The sequence below is a fragment of the Sander lucioperca genome, chromosome 8, assembly GCF_008315115.2.
Source record: "Sander lucioperca isolate FBNREF2018 chromosome 8, SLUC_FBN_1.2, whole genome shotgun sequence".
NCBI classification, from domain to species: domain Eukaryota; kingdom Metazoa; phylum Chordata; class Actinopteri; order Perciformes; family Percidae; genus Sander; species Sander lucioperca.
In genome coordinates, this window is record NC_050180.1 from 5,189,416 (window position 1) to 5,209,781 (window position 20,366).

Below are 20,366 nucleotides of genomic sequence, written 5' to 3' on the forward strand. Positions count from 1 at the left end.
TATCCTGATTACATGCATACACAACCAGTCAGAGTTGTCCAATATGAGATTTTCAAGTGATAAAGAATCTCACACTGACACTATTTTCTATGCTTGGAATATTACCGCAAATTGTGAGGAAAAAGATGTAAAACCAAGGCTACATGCTACGTCGTCCACACAAGCGTTTTTTAACATGTCTGACGACAGTATATCACATGACCATTCGCATACACTGGGCATGTGCATGCTGGTGTAAACAGGAAGCAGATTGTCAGACGTTGTCAAAATCATAGATGTATAAGTTGAAAATACAGAAAATACTTTGGAAAAAGAACAACGGTGAAAAGTAAGAGCAGGGATATATTAGCTTGAACTGACGACGAGGTGGAACTGTTACTGAAAAGGTATGTAAGTCAACCTAACTGATAAGACTGACTGACTTGCGTCGTCATTTCCAAAGGTCTCCGTTTGTGTCCGTCCAGACTACATAGCAACCCCAGACTTTTTAAACCAAAACGGGGGCAGCAGTGTTTAAAAATGTCTTTGTTTTTGGGGCTCGTCAGCGCTGGAGGAGTGTGGACATGAGCTGTGAGCGTAGCAAAAGATATTAGTTTTTAAACCAAAACGTAGTAGTATTGATGAAGCCCAAGTCTGCAGACAGGAAATGCAAAGCTGCAGTATACTAAAAGCAGTGAAATTGATGTGCTTGCAAAAAACTAGAACTTTGTTCTACCCCAATGCCTCTTTCCTATCGCTGTGGAAAACACCTCTGATACTGTAGCTAAACATCTTGTCTGTGCAGAAGCCCTGAGAGAGCCAGGCAACCCTTGCAGCAGCTTATAAAAAAACAAAGAGAGATGAGTGACAAAATCCTACGGAGCATGAAAAAAACACAGGATGAGGTGAAGTATCGCCGCCTCTGACTTTGATAGCAGCATTCAGTAACTGTGGGAGCTTAACTGGAGGTGTGTCACTGATGTTTCAGCAAGCCGCAACAAGTAACAAGTGTGGGGGTGGAGGGAGGTAGTAAACACGTACCTGATATCTGCTGTCATCCCGTAATGGCATGCCAAGGTATCGCTCGGAGAACGCTGATGCTGTGCAAATGAGAAGTGATACAGTGTAAACAGTGTCACCGGTAGACATTGAATCAGCTGCTGCTTATTACCTAAACAAAGTGGAGTTCCTGTCATCCTGAGCCCGAATAAAATGCTTCCAGTGAGGAGAAAATAACACCTTGTGTGTGTCCTCTGTGTCATCTTAAGCCTAGTATAGAACACTCTTTAATATGGTCTTTAGATGTGGTGCTAAAAGCTGAGATTCACCTGTAGACTGTAAAAATAGCGGAGGTAGCAGCAGTAGTCTCGCATTGCCAGACCTTCTTCCACAGCGCTCTGTAGGAAGAGGGTCTGGCTAGTCCATACAGCATTCCGGGATGGGAGTTAAACATGCTCTGGTTTATTGGCATTTCTTTAGACCAATCACAATCGTCTTGGGCGGTGCTAAGCGCCGGAGCTAGCTGTCTGGATTTACCCTGCAGTGATCTGAGGAGCAGTTAAGCATAGTCCTCAAAAATCCACCAGAGTTTAGAATGCCAACACAAAGAAAGTGGAAGGAAACAGACATCCGGCCGAAATCAGGGACATCCAGCGGAATTTCTGGCCAATCCCGGGGATGAAACGTTGTCGATAGAGACTATAGCAGCAGTGACGTTACCCCATGGTTTGTGGCGTATGGAAGCCTCGAGTTTGGCATTTCGGCCATCGCCATCTTGATTTTTTAAAACCGGACATGGCAATTTTTGGACGAGAGGGCAGAGCTGGGGAGGATGACGCGACCAAGCCAGTGGTTATTTATGGTGGCAAGAGCACAAACGCTAAGCTAAGCGCTACAGAGGGAAAGTTGACGCTTTCCAACCCTTCCAAAGCGAGTCATGCAGCAGAGATTTACTGGCAGTTAAACACAGTCTTCCGGGTACTGCCGCCTTTCATCTGCATATACGCCAGTACAGAAAATCTTAACTGTGATCAAGTGAAAACACACAGTCCCATGGTTAACATTGCTAAACCACTGTCTTGATTGACAGGTCGGCGTGTAGCCACGCCCCTAAAGCATCCCCTGCTTTATCGTCTATTTTAAAATAAATGGGACCATAATTTACAAAATGAACATTATGCTGTGTTGAAGAAGACTTGAAACTAGCGATTGAAACCATAAAAATGTTTACTGAGGTAGTAAATCAAGGCAGAAGTAGGGTCATTTTCTCATAGACTTCTATAGAAAGTCTTCTTTTTGGAGCCACTGGAGTCGCCCCCTACTGGAAATTAGATAGAATGCAGCTTTAACGCACTTCAGCATTTGCTTCACTTTTCAGACCCGGAAGCTTTGTCTATTATTTTAACACTAGATTTACCTCACGGTTATGGCAGGGGTGAACCGATTTTTTACGGACAGAAAATCTTTAGTTTACTCCCCATGCAAACATGCCGTTAATTTCTGTACTTGAATGTTTTACTGATACTTGACTCGCCAGATTGCAAATATGGAGACAGAAATCGGAGTGTCAATTCAACACAAACAGGATGCAGGATTGATGGAGGGATTCCGTACTCACCATAGAGTTTCCAGTCTGTCACTGGTGACATCGCACATGCACATTTGAAGAGGCTGTCAGTAGACTTGAGCATCATTAATGTTATGTACGCTCCATAACCCTGAGCAGACACACACAAACATTCATGTAACTTTGATGATTACATCTTTAAAGTTGTAAAATTCACTGGAAATTCAACCTCCTGATACTTGCAAAAAAAAGGAGACCTGCTTTAGTGGAATAAAAAAAAAAAAAAAAAAAAAAACATGTAACATGACAGCAATTATATTTTTGGTAAAGTAATATGATTATGGCAAAAATTGATTGAGCATGAATTCATTTTACATCTAATTATAGACAGGAACATTGGCTCACCTTTCCAAACACTGCTATCCGTGTCCGATCAATATATGGAAATTTCATCATGAATCTGGAAATAAAAGCACATACCATAAATGAGCTAAGGATTCAAACACATTCATATTATCTGATTCCAAAATAGCAGAGTGTTATAGGGTAGACATGATCAATCTTATTTCATTTCATGACTTGTTAATATTTTTAATTCACTGTGTTTTCTGTATATTTGTACTTAAATTTGGGAAGTTGTGTCGCAAGTCTTTCAGCAATCACATCGAATTACGGAGAATTAGTGTGTGCAAATCATCTGGTTGAAAAAGACTGATACCCAACATCAGTAATGTTTGCTAATTAATGCAAAGTAATTAGCAAATGTATTATGATGAGACCGATTTGTTTTTTGAATTAAGGTGACTCTAAGCTCTGTGACACTCCGCTGTAGCTTGAGGTTAGTACAGTAGAAGCGAACTGGGGCTCTAAAGAGCCAACTTCGGAGTAAAAAACGCTCTTTGCTAAAACTTAAAAATACATTTATCCAATGACTCACTCCTACCTACAGCAAAGTGTTATTAATCATACAGTATGTATGGTGTGTGAGGAATCAGGTTTAATCTACACCTGCCCCATTGCTCATGCTGGGAAAACATCTCAGTAATACAGTATTCTGCCAAAGCTGGTATATGACTGTACTGTGCAATCATAAAAAGTAAATTTAATGGCCCTCATTTATGAAACGTGCGTACGACCAAAAACAGGCGTAGGACGGGCGTACGCCGATTCCTACGCAAAGCAAGGGATTTATCAATTTGAACGTGAGCGTAGGCTGCGATAAAATCTCACGTCTGGTCTGAACTTGTGTACGCAAGTTTTCGAGTCAGTGTGGACTTGCGGTATAGCATATAAAAAGTTTAACAGGAGAAGGAGAAGTCATCAGTTGATCACTTAGCAATGGCAGATCGGGCTCTTTTAAAAGACCTCTATTCGCTGGTACAACAGTGCACACGTACGCGCACGGGCCACGATGGAGCGCTATATCGGATTGATTAAGGGCAGATGGCTCATGGTCTTGCATCAGCGGGGGGATCCTACTATACACGGCAGAAAAATTCTGCAACATTGTTTTAGCCTGTGGGGTTCTGGAGCCAGATGACCCGATGCCCAGAGAGCAGTGTCCAGCACAGCCCCAACTGGGCCTATACCAAGGAGACAGGATATTATTCCTCGCTTTTAAAAGGTAGTTAGTGTTATGTTTGCCAATGACAGCCTACTCAATACAGGAAACATGACGATGCACAACATTTTTATTTATTCTTCAGGTTTTCGTTTCTCTTTTAAAGTGTCGTTAATGGCCACAAGTGAACGATTTATTTCTGCCATTGACCGACATATTTCGGCTTGTTTTTCCAGCCCCTCTGCTGTCAGGAGACAGGGTCGGGGTGGTGGTCTAGCACGGGGCGGAGGACACGCGCTCTCCCTGACAGCTGTTGCCTGGTTCTGACTCATGAAAAAAACAGTAAAAGTAAAATAAAAGACGCTGCATACACTCCGCTACTGTGTGTTTATTTAAATATTGTAAACCATATAGGTCTAATAGATTGCAATATAAGCCTGTATATTACTATTAGGACTATAGCATACATATGTCAAGGATGTATAAATTAAATAAACTTCAGCTGGAGTCCGATTTACCACGGCAACACTGTTGACCTCATCAGTGATCTCTTTCCATTCCCCATTCTTTCTACAGCCTTTAATACCAGTTTTCAGGCTGACAAATCTACAAACATAAGTGCAAATGAACCTGAGATATCAGGGTTTCAATCTCCACCTCTGAAAAGTTCCTCTTCTTAGCCGGATTACGTCTCGCCATGTCGTAAATTGTAGGGGCGAGGCCTCAAAACCCAGAATATATTGGGGCGTGATATTTATATTACGATCGTTTCCAGCCGCTGCATTTATCAATGTACGACCATTCTTACGCTCTGATTGGTGTGATACGAACTTTTCATGAATCACACGTGAAGCCTGTCGTAAGAGGATTTCTGCGCTCATATCTGCGCTGGTTTCTACGTTAGCTTGATAAATGAGGGCCAGTGTGTGTGAGGTCTTTAATGTATTGAGTCGCAATTAACAAATTAAATGAACAACCCATAACCTATGAAATAATAGGAAATTTGCTGATAATTGGCTGGAAATGAAAAGAAAACCAACTGGAGCACGGAGAAACATTCGCAGCTGGTAGACGAGGGACATCACAGCAGAGGAAACACATAACAAGGGGAATGTAGTACCACATTGACAAGTGCGGACAATTAAGATGCATGAAAAGAGACTGCAAACAAAAGCAATGCCAGCTTTAGTCCTCTTGTTTGCACCTCCAAGGAATGAAAAAAGCTGTGTAAATTTCAATCAAAAGTCTGTTTGGAGATAACAGCTAAGAAAAAAGCAGCAGCTGCGACATGATAAGACAGAAAACCACCATGTTTTCAATTATGCACATTGTTTCCGATCACATTGTTCATCCTAACCGGTGCTGTGCTGTACAGTCACTCCAAAACATGAGGTTCAAAGTTCATCTGTATATATGTAACAATTATGAAGCTCTCCTTCAGGGGATTTGCATGCGTTTTTAAGAGGATTTTGTTAAATGTGTAGAGAAAAAAAAACAGACGCTTTAAAGAATAAAACGAATTTGATGACGTACTCTACTGCTGCAATCTGATCCTGAACATCAACAGTCCCCAGTCTCTGGTGAACGTCGTGCAGGACCCTCTGACCCTGGAAGCCGCTGCCCCGGCCGTCCAGACGAGCCACGATGACGCTGTCCGAGCTGACCAGCACAGAGTCCCAGCTCAGAGAGAAGAGGTCAGACACAGCCTGGCCACCAGGGGCGCTGTCACTGAACACAGCACAGAACATACACATAAAGAAACCTCAGAGAATCCTCACCACAGGCAAAATCAAACTGCTGGAGCTGAAAGCAATCGATCAATAGGACTTTTGTGAATTTGTAATTTTTTGTTTTGTTTTAGAAGATTTGTTTTAGGAGAGCTTCTCCAATAGCTTGATTAACGGTTGGTCTTTGTAAAACAACTAGTGATGCCCAAATCAAACTTCATGAAGCTTTGTGAACCATTTTATGGGTTTTCTAAACTCAGTAGATGGCGCTCTTGTTTAAAGAAAAAGGCTCAAGCAATGACAATTTAGACATAGAGTGGGCTCAGAAAATTGTATATATTTCTAAATATTGCTAGTGTATTATTCTATTATTATCTCATGTATATTTTTTCCTATTATTTAATGTTTACTCTGTACGTGTGCTGTGTGTCTGAAATTTTTGCTGCTGCAACAATGTTATTTCCCATTTTTTGGGATCAATAAAAAATCTATCTATCTATCTATCTATCTATCTATCTATCTATCTATCTATAAAGAAGAAGGTTTCATGAAACTTCATGAAGCTTCATTTGGCCTTTGCTTTAAATAATGTAACTCATGATTGCTTAGTTACTTTAATTTGAAAGGATAAGGCTGTTATCTTTTCTACTGTCAACAAATCACATTAGAGACCAAAACCAGCAATCCGTCTTTCAATAATTTCCAACTTCCAATCCACTTTCACTCAGCCCCAAGTACATAGTTTCCTATTGAAGACATACATTTTTTTAAACTGCTAACAAACATACAGTTCCATTGTTTGGAACTGTATCACATGGGCAAGTAGGCGGGGGTGGAGAGAAAAATACTCAGGGAATCGCCAATCCTGCTTCTGATTTGATAGTCTAAATTGAAAGCTAATTCTGGTCGATTGTCGATAGAATTGATCAGTATGCATTTCTGACATATTCTGTGGTATATTGTATCATTGCAAATGGTACGTACATCAGCAACAGCAGTCCATAGTGACGGGACTCAGAGAAGTCTGGTGGATAGGAGATCTTCAACGGTAAATCTGTAAAAAGAAAAAAAAGGAAAATAAATGGTATCACCAATTTATCTGTAATTCACAGTAACAGTATGGAAACCAATACATCATTCTCACCAAAATGTTCTATCTGAACAGTTCTAAAGTCAGTCATCTGGATCCTTTTCCAATTCAAGACTGCCTTCAGCAAAGAGTTGTTCCCAAGGATGTAGTAATCTGTAAAGATGAGGAAAATGTGTTTAACGAATGATGGAGCCCAAACATTGCTGCCAATAATCAAGGTGTCGCTGCATACAAATGACCCATATTAACATGAGGCCTTGTCTTCGGAGCCTGTGATATAATGAGATAAGATGGAAGGTGTAGGTAAGACGGATGAGATCTGAGTCTCGTGGATCGTTTCTGACATCATTTCATTCTGTGGTCAATTTAAATGGTTCGGTGAGATGAATACATTCCTGGATTCCATCTCTTTGGAGTTTAACTGCTGCAAGTGAAAAAGGCAGTACTAAATTGCAATATGATGAGATGGTAATATGAAATATGCAATCAAAGATTATAGTAAATCACTTTTTTTTTACTTGTTTTTGGGGATTTGTAAAAATCATAAAAGCTGGCTATAGTTTGTGATTTGGGAAAGGAAACTAAATCATTTGCTGCTGACCCTAATTCAAGCCATCATAATGATGGTCATTTGTACTACTGTTAAATTTGGATGACCACAAAAAAAAAATCCTGTCAAAAGGTTCCACTTCTAAAAGGCATTTTACACACAGCAGCTTGCTCGTTTTGGCTGCAAAAACAGGAGCCCCTCCACATGTAATAAACAATGACCCTCTGGTATTTTTCCATTCAAGCCATCTGAGAAGCAGCTAAATGAAATGGAATTCATCCAGCACTTCTAATGGAAAACTCAAAATCAATAGACGCCTCATTATGAAACCGCCACGGGTCTTGAGTTCCCAGCTGTGGATGGAGGGCCTATCCAAATAACTCTTGGCAAATTGCTTGCTTTTCTGCAGCACAGCTGTTAAATTTTTAGAGGAAAAAATCTACTGATAGACATACAGGTATGGATAACAAGAAGAAGCATGTGTGTATTGTGAAAAGAAGGATCAAATCCAGATTTGTTGACCCGAATCAACCCTAAATGCTGTTGGTTCAGACATAATGCCAGTTTCAAAAAGGAAAACTCATCAACCCCCATTCACGTTTTGCCTTGACTATTGTTTTTAATGTAGACTTAGATCTTGGCTTCAGCAACCCCATCGATGCAATCACAGTCGTTTATACTCAAAAACAAAACACACAAATTTGAAGTTCCGTGTGCAGTACGGTGACAAGTAGTTTTAGTTTATTTTAGTTTCAAAGCCTTATTCAACAACCTAAAGAAATCCGCAGATCCCTAACCCTACCCCAAAACATCTCTTCTATTAAAGTCATTTTAGCAGCTTGACCTGTTGTGCTAACAAGCAGTAGCCAGAGCCATAATGCACGTTTTAGGTGACTTTTTTGTGCTTACTTCCAGCCAGACTGAGAGACAAGAGTTTGAAATGATTCAAGTACAATCATGTTTATATGGAAAGCTGTAGAAGCCCCCCCCCCCCTCATTTCCTCAAATCTCTACAGTTGAATTGGCGAGTGCAAAGTTGGCATGACCCTTAAATCCACAATATATAAGCCACACATTTACGGAAAACACACCACGTTGAAATTAACTGGCATTATCCTTTAAAGGTCCCATATAACAAGTGAGATTGATTTTTCATTATAAAGTAAAAACAATAAAAGTATTAGGAGGGGGGCTTAAAGAGACAGGAGCTAAAACGGAGCCTTTCAGACAGAGGGTGAATACAGGTATATTCAGGCAGACAGTATGAAAAAATAATGCATTTTTTTTAACATTAAAGCATAAAAACATGTTCTAGTGAAACACAAAATAGAAGCATGAACCTGAAGTGAGCATCATACAGTATGTCCCCTTTAATGCCAGGATCAGACTACACAAATTCAGCCCGATTTTTGACGTGACAGACACATCGCAGACACACTTTCAGAGTCCTGCCCAATTATGAGGGTCCGGACCGACGAACGTCTGGGACTCTTCACGACCATGTCGCAGACATTCTAGCATGCCAGTATGTTTTGTCTTTTTCCGCTTAGCGTGACATATTCTACGACGTGTTCCTTGACATTGACCAATAGGAGGAGAGAGTGCCCTCCACCAACAGGACGAGAGAGTGCTGAGAGAGTTTGGAAAGCGGTCTCTTATTTTATATAAGTTTATAGTTAGTATAGCTAGTATATAGTTCACTGAAATGAGTTTCTGAAAATAGAGAGATAGGCTATGCAGTTCAGATCGACAGTGGTCAGTTTAAAAGATTTTCGTGAGTTACTGAAAGGCGTTGAGCCGAGCCGGCCGCTCCTCATTTGCATAAAGTAGCCTGGATTCAACTTTATGCAAATGAGGAGCGGGCGACTCGACGCCCCGCTTCTCCAAAGTCCCTGCAACGCTACCAGAATGCATTGCACGGCTGCTCACATAGACAATGAATGGGAAGCGTGGAAACCACACCCACCAGCCGTAGCTGACAACTGCTTGTCCCACAGCTCCCCAACGACCTATGAACTTGCGCCTGATCTTGACGACAGTACGCGTTAATCGGTCGGGGGCTGGTCGCAGTCATAATTGTAGTGTTGCCACTCTTCCGTCCAAGACAGACCAAGAATGTATGGCACTATGTCTGTCTAGTCTGACATAGTGACTGTCGTGAAAGACAGAAACATTGTGTAGTCTGATCCTGGCATACGATAGTCATCACATACCCGTCATTCCCACAAGATTAAATGGATCCCTTACTTGAATTATTGAGGCTGTGTAAGATCACAGTAGGGGCTCCAGGACCTGAAAGGAAAAATAAAAGCTTGTGAGTGTAATTTAAACATTAACGTTACTCTGTAATTCTCACGGCAGGATGATGTTTGCTATGCAGATAGTGAAGGACGATTTAAAATGATCGAGTAAAAACTTCTTCAAACATTGCAAATATAATTATTCTGTGTGACAAAGTTGCTCCTGTAAAGCAGCTACACAAAAGTTGAATGCAGGCAGCAGTCTTGTTTTCCCGATTTTTCCGCTCACTTAACCTGTATCAATTAGGGGTTAAAGGTCACTCACATTGCCTCGATAATAGACTGTCACATTAAGTCAGTTCCTTTTAACATCCTTTTGTAAAAATAATTAGTCAGAGAGGTCAGTAGGATGGCAGGTTTGTTGAACAGCTCGGCTGCGGCTGAATTACTCACACACACCGCAAAACCCACAATGCTCCTGCTCTACTGTCCTCGTACTGAAACACAAACCGTTGCTTGGACTTTATTTCCTCTCTGGACTTACTGCTGGTAGACTGCATTAGCTTTGGCCTTTGCATTCTTCTACACTCACTTGTGTCACAGAGAGAAATGCTTACAATATGTGCATGTACCGGCTTTCAACACCAAACCAATCACAAGTATTTTATGAGTGGAATTAAAAGGCTTGTGTTGTTCCTGATGAAAACCAGTATCTGGACAAACTTTGTCGGGTTTATGTGAACTTGGCCCTCCAAAGACAACACGCTTTCTCCATTATTTTTTTTATTGCTTTTGGGAAAGGGAACAGTGTTATGGTCCAATTAATCACCACGCCAGAGCGCAAATGCTTCTGAGCATGCAGTACTCTCACCTGCTCCACATAAATTGAAACCACAAACAACATTAAAAGTTACCCTCCATTAAACAAGCTACTCTCTGACCAATAACGCTACCTAAAAGTAATTATGCACAAAAGAGCTGCCAATTGTTTAATTTAATGGCTCTCGTTTGGAACTGATGAGCGATGAATTTAAAAGCGAATAGAGGAGGGTGACAGATTACAACAGACAAACCCTGGCATCTGCCAGATGATCTCAGAAAGAAAATGGCTATATAAATTAGGAACATAAAACACAGTATAGCTCCCAATTTCACACACTTTCATTCACTGTGGCTGAGGCTGCGGCATTGGGAGCAATTCGGGGTTCAGTGTCTCGCCCAAGGAGACTTCGACGTGGGACTGCAAGGCCACGGATCGAACCACCAACCTTCCGATTGGCAGACGACCGCTGACCACCTTACCACTACTACCACTGGGTCTGTCTTAGCCATCGATCAATCTTGTCAGTGGACAGTAATGTGAACGTTATTCCTCCAAATTTCCTTCAAATGTCAGCTGATCATTTGTGACATAAATTGGAGAGACATAAATTGTCCGACAACACAGCAGCCAATTCAAATAATGTTTGAATTTACATACTGTATGAGTTTATTTAGTATTGAAAATGAGACATCCGTGCTCCTCACTATTAGGCCTTGGAGTCGCTGGCAGACAGTTTGAGAAACCCTGTTTAGAATTTTAAATTTAAAACATGATATTTTACCAAATCTACCTAGACCACTTTTTGAGAAATACTGCTCTAACTTAGTCTAGTTTTGCCAGACCCTCCTCCAAAGCGCGCTGAAGGAGGGTCTGGCTACTCCACATAGCATTCGGGGAAGGGAGGAAAACATGCTCTGGTTTATTGGCATTTCTTTAAACCAAACAGAATCATCATGGGAGGCGCTAAGCTCCGCACAGAGCTGCTGCAAAATCGTAATAATAGAGAAAACTCAGATTGGACAGATAGTCTAGCTAGCTGTCTGGATTTACCCTGCAGAGATCTGAGGAGCAGTTAACCATAGTCCTCAGAAATCCACCGAATCCACCAGAAAATGGAAGGAAAATGAAAATACTAATAATAATAGAATTTCCTGCAGCACCGTAACAATCCCGGAAGTGGAACGTCAAGGATCTAGACTAGCTCAAACTTGAACAGGAGTTTAAAAGCAGACACAGGGAGAGCCTTAAATGAGGAAGTGTGACGGCCTACCTTTACAGCGGAGGATAATGTGCTGGTTTGTGGGGCTGATGTCAGCATCAAAGTACAGACAGTGAGCTTTATTTAGCTCGCATGTCAAACACCGGCGCGGGAACAGACCCACAGTTTTAACACTGCGGAGAGAAAGTACAACACTTTTTAAGTAAAAGATGGAGGCAAATGCTGGAATTACTTTTTTTTTCTTATTGTGGTCAAACAATCCCAAAAATGGAACGTATCCAGCTAAATGTATTCCTGTGTACATACAGTACAACTTGATGCAGGTTACAGCTCTATGGCAAAGAACTGTATTATCAACATTGTCCAAAAGATATCAAAATGTATATAATATGAAAGAATAAAACAGTTTATCCCTTTCAGGTAGACAAAGTAGCAAAGCAGTGTAGAGTTAATTGACAGAAAATTCATTGTTTAAGTCACTTTTTACACCAACATTTCCTGGATCTGGCTTCTCTAACATGAGGATTTGCTGTTTGCTGCTGTTTTCACTATTTATATATATATATATATATATATATATATATATATATATATATATATACTACTTTACTTGAAGGTATCTACATTAGAGTGACATGTCATGTCACTCTTATGTAGATACCTTCAAGTAAAGTGTTACCGATATATATCAGACTTTGGAGACACAGACAGTAACAGTTAGCAAGATAAATTAATTGTAGCTAATTAAAAGATTAAATAAAACCAGTGTATATTCACTGTTAATACAATGGTTGTTACTAAAAAGCAATACAGAGCAGACATAACGTAAATACTGATGAAATATAATGAGTGAATTTAAATGATAATTTCAATGATTAGATGAAAGAAACAACATAAAACGCAGTGTCGATATGCATATGAATACATAATAAGTTAGCTATGAGGTGAAAAACAATATTGGATCATAATCATTGTTTTTGAGTATTATGGGCGGAGTTAAATCACGGGTCAAATGTGACCTACTAACACAAAAGGTTTGGGCATTTTTCCAACACATGGTCAAAACCAACCTGAAGAGTTGGCGTCTGCGTGGCGAGCCCTCTGTGCTGAGAAAATATCTGAAAACAATAAGAGCAAACAGACATGCTACATTAAACACTGGACTTCATTATCTCTTTCTTTAAGCTGCATTCAAACATCTCATCAGCAACTGTCTTTTGTGTACAGTATGAGGGTGGTATCCATAGTGAAGTGAAGAGAAAAGAATACAATTTAGTGTTCGACATTATAAATTTGGTGTCTGTCCATTATTGAAGTGTCGGCGAGTTTCACTCCGCTATTCTGTCCACTAAACAAGCAACCGTTTTGACCGCATGACCTATGTTTATAGTGTTTGGTGCGTTTGACAAAGCGCAGTGTGAACGTTTGTGAACGCAAACCCAACCAAATGAAAAATGCAACAATGTTGCAACATCCCATGACCTATAGGTGTGAAAGCGCCTTAAGAAACGTATGTAGACTTACAGGTTGTCAGTGTTCTCATCATAGGCAACGATCCTGGTCACCTCCCAGTTCCCTGAGGTGAGATGTCGGACTTCATTTTGATCTGCTCTGAACTGAGGGAAACAAAAGAAGCGTATAGGTCATGTGTTGCAACGTCTAATCATGTTGCTTCTGTATGCTCAGGTCTGGTTGTGTGCTGTATGTTTGAAACCATCCATACCAGAAACACTAGCCTGGTTGACACCAGATCCTTCTGAGTTGTAACTGAGAGTGGGTCTGGGGAAGGTTCATTCACAGCCCATTTCCAAAGGGGCGTCACCAACGGATGCCGCTCAAATGCCTCTGGGCGCAATTGGATAGTCCTTCAACCAATCAGACCAACGATCCAGGTGACGTAGCAGCGACAGCGGCATCAACGGGTTGCTGCGCTTCGGTTGCCGTCATGTTGAATGTAAACAAAAAGCTGCTCGCCGTCGCTGCACTATATTCATCGTGTAAAGCCCGCCTCAATGGTTGTGATTGGTGCCTCGATTTGGAAAAATTGGAAATGGGCTTGAATGGGCTCTTGGCCAGACGGACTTGCAGAGCAAATCTCAAATTTGCTGGAAGTTCGTCAGGGTTTTCCCAGGCTACAGAAACACAGCAGCATCAGTGGCCGTGTTTAAATGATGCCCTATGTGTATGCTTTCTGAATGGGAACCTCTTGAATTCATGTGTGAGAATAATGACATTTCAGCATTACTATGGGGGAAAATGCCTTGGAACGCGAAGTAAATGTTGTGATGGAACGGCGTTCCCTTTCAGATTCAAAAATAAAGTCATTGTTTTGTTTTTTTGGGTAAATTCATTTATAGCCATTTTACAATTTTTTGCAGTTTTATTTTCCCTCAGTGTACTTGAACGCAGCACAGAAGCTTTGCTGCTTGTTTTCGGACACAACAGACCACCTGGGGACAAGCAGGTAGGATGAAGCTCCAGCTCGCATTTCAAATTTCTTTAAACTTCAGTGATGTCTTTGAAATGCTGAGTCTAGTTTGGCCGCTCATGTGTTTATTGTTGAAATTGAAGTCAATGAGCCTAGGTCATTTTTGAAATGTCCAATATCGAGAGCTAAAGTGAACGTCCATCACGTAACGATGCAGGTAGTATGGCCTACAATTTGGCGCGGTATTGCCCACACATACACACAAAGTTGGATGTTATTTCAGAAATATGTGAATGATGGTCCAAAATAACGTTAGAATTCATAGTTATGTTATAATATGAAAAAATGTTTCCCGTGCAGTGTTCCATAGTAAAATCTGCCAAAACCCTAAAGGTGTGTTCAGACTGAAAAAGAAGCGAGTTAGAGATACGATGCGACTGCATACAGAGCTGATAGAAATAGGCAACTGATTGCAAAAAGACACAGACTCAGTGTTGGCGATGCAAATTGCATTGAAAATATTTGCTCAAATGTATTCTTACCTAGAGGCTGTTTGAATTAATAGATGTACAGCAACAAAAGGTAAACCACTGAACACACACAGGCGCACACACACACACACATACACACACACCCACACACACACACACACACACACACACACACACACACACACACACACACACACACACACACACACACACACACACACGCAATAGTTGCCATGGTGCCAGACAGTACATTGGCTGTTTAGAGCAAATTAACATAGACTGGACAAACACTCAAGGTAAAAAATGCTTTGCAATCAGTGTGAACACACCTTTAGGGAAGAGGCTGGGAGAATGGTTGGGTGTGCAAAACACTTGATTATTCTTTCTCAAGATAAAATACTGTAAAATACTTGTTGTGTTGTTTTTTGGAAACTATATTTAATATACTGTTGCTGGCATGTGTCGAATCTTATTCTAAGTGAGCCACTTCTCCTGGTTACATATGGTGGGGAATTGTAAAATCTTTATTGAATGGATTCATTCAAATTAACATTTCTGTGATTTGTGCACTGGGGTTCCCAGTTCACACCATCTTAATATTTTAATGTGAATAAATTACCATTGTATTATTTAATTGTTATTTATCTTTGTATAAAATTAATTGTCATACTGTGACACCAGGGTTTTACTTTTCATTTGTCCGGGGAAGTTATTGGAGTAGATGTGGGGGGCTTTTTTAAAGTAAAATAACTCCAGCTGAACTACCTGTTGCGTGGCTCCTTTAATCTCCTTTTAAACACTTTTATTCCTTTTAATTTCCTTTTAAATAACTAAAGTGTCTCCTCGCGCCCATCATGGACACTACGTTTTAACCCAACCCAAACCTTAATCATAGAAGTGACAGGTCAGATAACAATCATATGAATTATCAGTTAGCCATGAGGGTCGTTTTGAACAATCCAAATACGATGTTATCACTGAAATATGAAGACCTGTTGGCACATTAGTATTTGCCTCATACATTGTAGAAAAATAAATCAGGTCTGACAAATTCATAATGACCTACACAGGCACACCAAGTAATGTATTCATCCAAAAACTAAAGCATGCATTTTAATATTGGGAATGTGTTACAATAATTGGAGTAAAATCTGAGGAGCCTCTGTGCTAAGAACAGCAGAGAAACTATCCATGGCAACCTGTCATTAAATATCACTGTTCATCTCTACCAACATTAAATCCAACATGCAGATACAGATGGGGACTGTCAAGTATCTGTTTTGATGACAACTGGCTCTTTTTATTGGGCCCACACTGGGCATAAATCACTTGTGCAAGACGTTTCTTAATTATGGCAACATCTAAAAATTGGTTCAACAATAGCATGACAAATAAGGGCTGCTATGAGTAATTTTAAACTATTTGAGAGTATGCACCCAGCTGCACATGACAGCTCTAGTAAAGCTCTGGCAGCACACAACATCCATCCTGTTAGAATCCTTTGAGTGTGAAAACTGTGGCTGCATCAACTTAATGGGAAGGGAGTATAAACTGGACCTTCACCTGTGTGGTGAACATTGCGATGTGATGAAACTCTCCACGTCCTCCTTGTTTGACCGGGACAGTCAGGAAGAATCTGCTGCCATCTTTGGAGAACACCGGTTCTTGGTTCTGCAGAAAGCAAAGATGGATGAACTGGAAGCAACTATCACCTAGCTACATCAGAATGAATCAACGAAGACATTCCTATTAAAGGTAGGGTGTAAACAATAGACAGGAGACAGATTTTCCAACCATGTCTGATTTCTACTGAGCCCGTTTTTAGAGGCTTGCAATATGTTTATGCTTGACATCAACAGCATGAATAAATTGACTGAAATGATGAGTGATTAGTGGTTAGCATGACCAGCAGAGAGAAAGGTGCACCATTTACAACTTCCTGAAACTCTAACGTAACAAGGTACATTAATGCATGTGCTGTACTGCACTGATTTGACACACAAACATCAATTTACAAGTTATAGGGAGTAGAACATGTATACTGTCCTCTGTGGCTCTAAAGGAGAGCAGGCTGTTCCCATGTTTCACAATGCTGAGGTACATGTACTTTGCTTGAGTATTTCAATTGTCTGTTACTTTTTACTTCTACACCCCTGCATTTCAGAGGCATACACTGGGTAATTTTTACCCAAACCACATTTATTCGACAGCTGTAGTTACTATTTTGGGGGCAGCAGTGGCTCAGTCTGTGTGAACTTGGCTTATGGACCGGAGGGTGGGCGGTTCAGGTCTCTGTACGGACCAAAGTGTGGAGTGTGGACTGGAAAGTTGCCCATTATGCAACGCACCAAGCCCCAATTGCTCTGAGGGCCGACACCTCTCAGGTGATGTGTGCCTACAGCTCCTGTGTGAGCATGTATGTGTACTTCAGGTCTACAGTATGTGTATAATGTAACAACAGCAGAGTGTCAAAATTAAATTTCCCCATCGAGGGATTAATAAAAAGTGCTTCTTTCTTCTTTTAGATGTTGATCATCATTAATGAGCATAAAGATGACAATCTATGATGAGCATAAAGATGATAATCTATAATATGCATAAAATGACACACTGCTGCTGTAAATTAAATGACAAAACACTTAAATTTGCTCCACCTTGAGGAGAAACAAGACTGAAATGCTGGTTACACAATGATAATCTAGTGATATAAAAAATAAAATATAACAATGACAGCGGCAAACCTGCCCACATAATGAGTATGGTAACACTTTATATTCAGGTACACATATTCACCATTAACTACTTGCTCATAAGCATGTATATTAATAGTATATTTGCTCTTTATTGGTCATTATAAGGCAGTTATTAGGTAAGGGCTATCAGGAATTAATGGACGATGGGGAGGTCGCCACTTATACCATGGCTTGTCACGCCCCCCGCCTGCCGTGACTTCCTCTCAGTGACAGTCTGGTGTGTGTGTGAATGTGTTTTTGCTTTATTTCTTCATTTGTTATGACTGTCGTGTGTTTGGTGTGTATTTGTTTCCTGTCTATCTGTGTTCCTGTTCCCTTCATGTCACAGAGTGTGGACACCACACACATGAAAAACAACGTCCTTACTTACTATCAACCCGCAGTAATTACAAGGTTATTGATGGAAAACCCTTAGTTAATGGCCTAGTAGATATATGGTCATGCTAAATAAAGCATTAATACATGCTTTATAATGACTAATAAGCAGGGCCAAATTTGTTTTAAATAAAACTCAGAATGTTAACACGTTAAGCAGAAAAAGGCATGTTAAGCAGAAAAACAGTCCGCTCAATTCCATAGATTTGCATTCTGTATCACTGCTGAAAACTACAAAAACATCTGCAGATTCTGTTTGGGTCTGCTAATAAGGAGCCAATATGCTACTAACGTGCATACCAATAAGCAACTAGTTAATGGTGAATATGTGTACCTTGATATAAAGTGTTACCATGAGTATTTTTAAGTACATTCCATTAATGAGATTTCCATGCTTTTAAAGTAAAATTTTGTCATACAGGACTTTCAATTGAGTATTTTTCCCTTTGTTGAATTGCTTCTTTGCTACTAAGGTAACATATCCGAACACCACTGAACTTAACCAACAGAAAATCAAAGTACTGGACAATTTAGATAACATTGAATTAGGGCTGTCAAAATAACGCGTTAATTTCGATTAATTAATCTGAGAAAAAATAACGCGTTAAAAAAAATAACGCAGATTAATCCATTCCATATTGACGTTTGACCCGGAGCCGTTCTAGCGACCATTGGACTGTAAAATGAAGGCGGGAGACGAGAATGTGCTGCCTGGATCATTGATTGGAACATTTACTTGTAAAAATCTTCTTCCTGCCAACCCTGGCTACCGAAATCTGGTGCCACTGATATGTCTGCTCTTCTCTCTGATGCTCTGAAACAGACGATACCGGAAACACAAACACCGCTGCACGTGACGCTAGTTAACACTATACTCGACAGCAGCTAACGTTAGCCTACCACTAGCTAGTTAACACTATACTCAACAGCAGCTAACGTTAGCCTACCGCTAGCTAGTTAACACTATACTCGACAGCAGCTAACGTTAGCCTACCACTAGCTAGTAGCTGGATTAAAAACGGTTAAAATGCTGACAGCTAACACTAAACGGTGTAAAGTTTGACTGTGTTTTACTGTAGAGGATTCAACACCGATATGTAACAATCTACAGCTGCCGTTGGAGAAACAACACAGACGGTACGTTCAATGAAACTGGTAAACTACAGCCTTGCAGTGCATTTGAAGTTATTGTAAATGTCCTTTTCCCATCTGGCGGTTGTTTTTGTCATTCAACAGCAATTTACTAGTGAAATAAGTTATTCTTAGGGACTGTTCATTATTTAATTAAGGGGCCACCAGAGGAGTTTTGTGGCCTCTAACCTAAAAAGATGTGACCCTCCCCTCGTCAGTAATAATTTTCCTATGACCCTCCAAAACGATTTGAAAAAAAGGAATGACCCTCCCCTCACGTGCAAGTTTGCACTTAGCAAAAAAGTACAGATACCATTTGATTTTTACAGCCATGATATACAGGAGTTAACCTCTGCATTCTCATCTTACACATCCCACTCCTCTGTTATGGTGTGGTGGCCATTTCAGTAGATTTACTTACTAACATTGTTGTGGAAACACAATAAGCATGGAAACTAAATGCACACTTCATGCATTACTGCATTACTTCAAATACTAAGTTACTCCTCTAGTAAACTAGTATTCATATGAAATAAAACAATAAAACATTGAGACCATTCAGCAAAGGACGCTGGGATATAACCAATTCAACACTGGTTGCTATGGACTTGTCACTATCGTCATTGTATATTTTAGCACATAGGTAAAGCTGCCGAAGCTGAACATTATATTCCAAAACACATATGTTTATTTTTAAAGTTTTTAAGTTACATTGTAACAATTTAACAATTCGCCCTTATGAAATCCAATCGCAGCACGACTGTTTTGGAACGCAATAGACAGACGCTTAAATTCAACTAAAATGTAACAGTGAACAATTAGTGTTGGACCTACATTCTGTTGAGATGCCTCTCCAAACGCAGAAACCAAGCGCAGTCACACCATAAAACGTTAAGACACATTGAGAAAAAAGATCCGCATTTTGCCGTAATCCAATGACACGGAAAAAAAGTAATCCACAGCGATCAGTAGATCCACAAAAAGGTAAATGATACAGTGTATCCAGCAAGGCCGATATGAGCGTCACACACGAGGCCTCTCCACTTCGCTGTTTAAACAAAGTGGAATAAACGTATAAAAGTCCAAATCTACACAAAACCCGCAATCAATTAGTAAGCTGACATCACATGTATATACATGGCATTTAGGAAACCTTTATTGCAAGGTTGGCACGGTAAGATGTCCAGACTAGTGCAACAGTAACTTTCGTTTTTTTGCGTCCTGCTGCTCCCATCGTCAGCCAGGTAATCATTTTTTTACTAAAGCAGTATATGAAATCAGATGTATTACATATCACCATTTAGTTGTTTTGTGTTATTTAAGATATTTATTTAATATCTGGTCAGGCCAGATGTAATTATTCCACTAATTTTTTAAACAATGCAATTACCCGTTTGAGCCACCAGGGGGCAGTGCTCCTCCTGCCCCGCAGC

The 20,366-nt window shown here is 40.3% G+C and overlaps 1 protein-coding gene across 2 annotated transcripts in view; it reads right to left on the minus strand.

Annotated features, from left to right (window-relative positions):
- The window catches only part of LOC116053532 (inactive dipeptidyl peptidase 10), a 255,317-nt gene that overhangs the window by 4,052 nt on the left and 230,899 nt on the right, over positions 1–20,366 (minus strand). For both annotated transcript variants that reach the window (XM_031304612.2, XM_031304611.2), the window contains exons 13-23: positions 16,238–16,345; positions 13,280–13,371; positions 12,826–12,873; positions 11,807–11,928; positions 9,721–9,765; positions 6,978–7,076; positions 6,818–6,887; positions 5,640–5,834; positions 2,951–3,005; positions 2,597–2,696; positions 1,021–1,079 (exon numbers count right to left, since the gene is read on the minus strand). In XM_031304612.2, the coding sequence (XP_031160472.1) occupies positions 1,021–1,079; positions 2,597–2,696; positions 2,951–3,005; positions 5,640–5,834; positions 6,818–6,887; positions 6,978–7,076; positions 9,721–9,765; positions 11,807–11,928; positions 12,826–12,873; positions 13,280–13,371; positions 16,238–16,345 (993 nt within the window). The remainder of the gene's footprint in view (positions 1–1,020; positions 1,080–2,596; positions 2,697–2,950; positions 3,006–5,639; positions 5,835–6,817; positions 6,888–6,977; positions 7,077–9,720; positions 9,766–11,806; positions 11,929–12,825; positions 12,874–13,279; positions 13,372–16,237; positions 16,346–20,366) is intronic.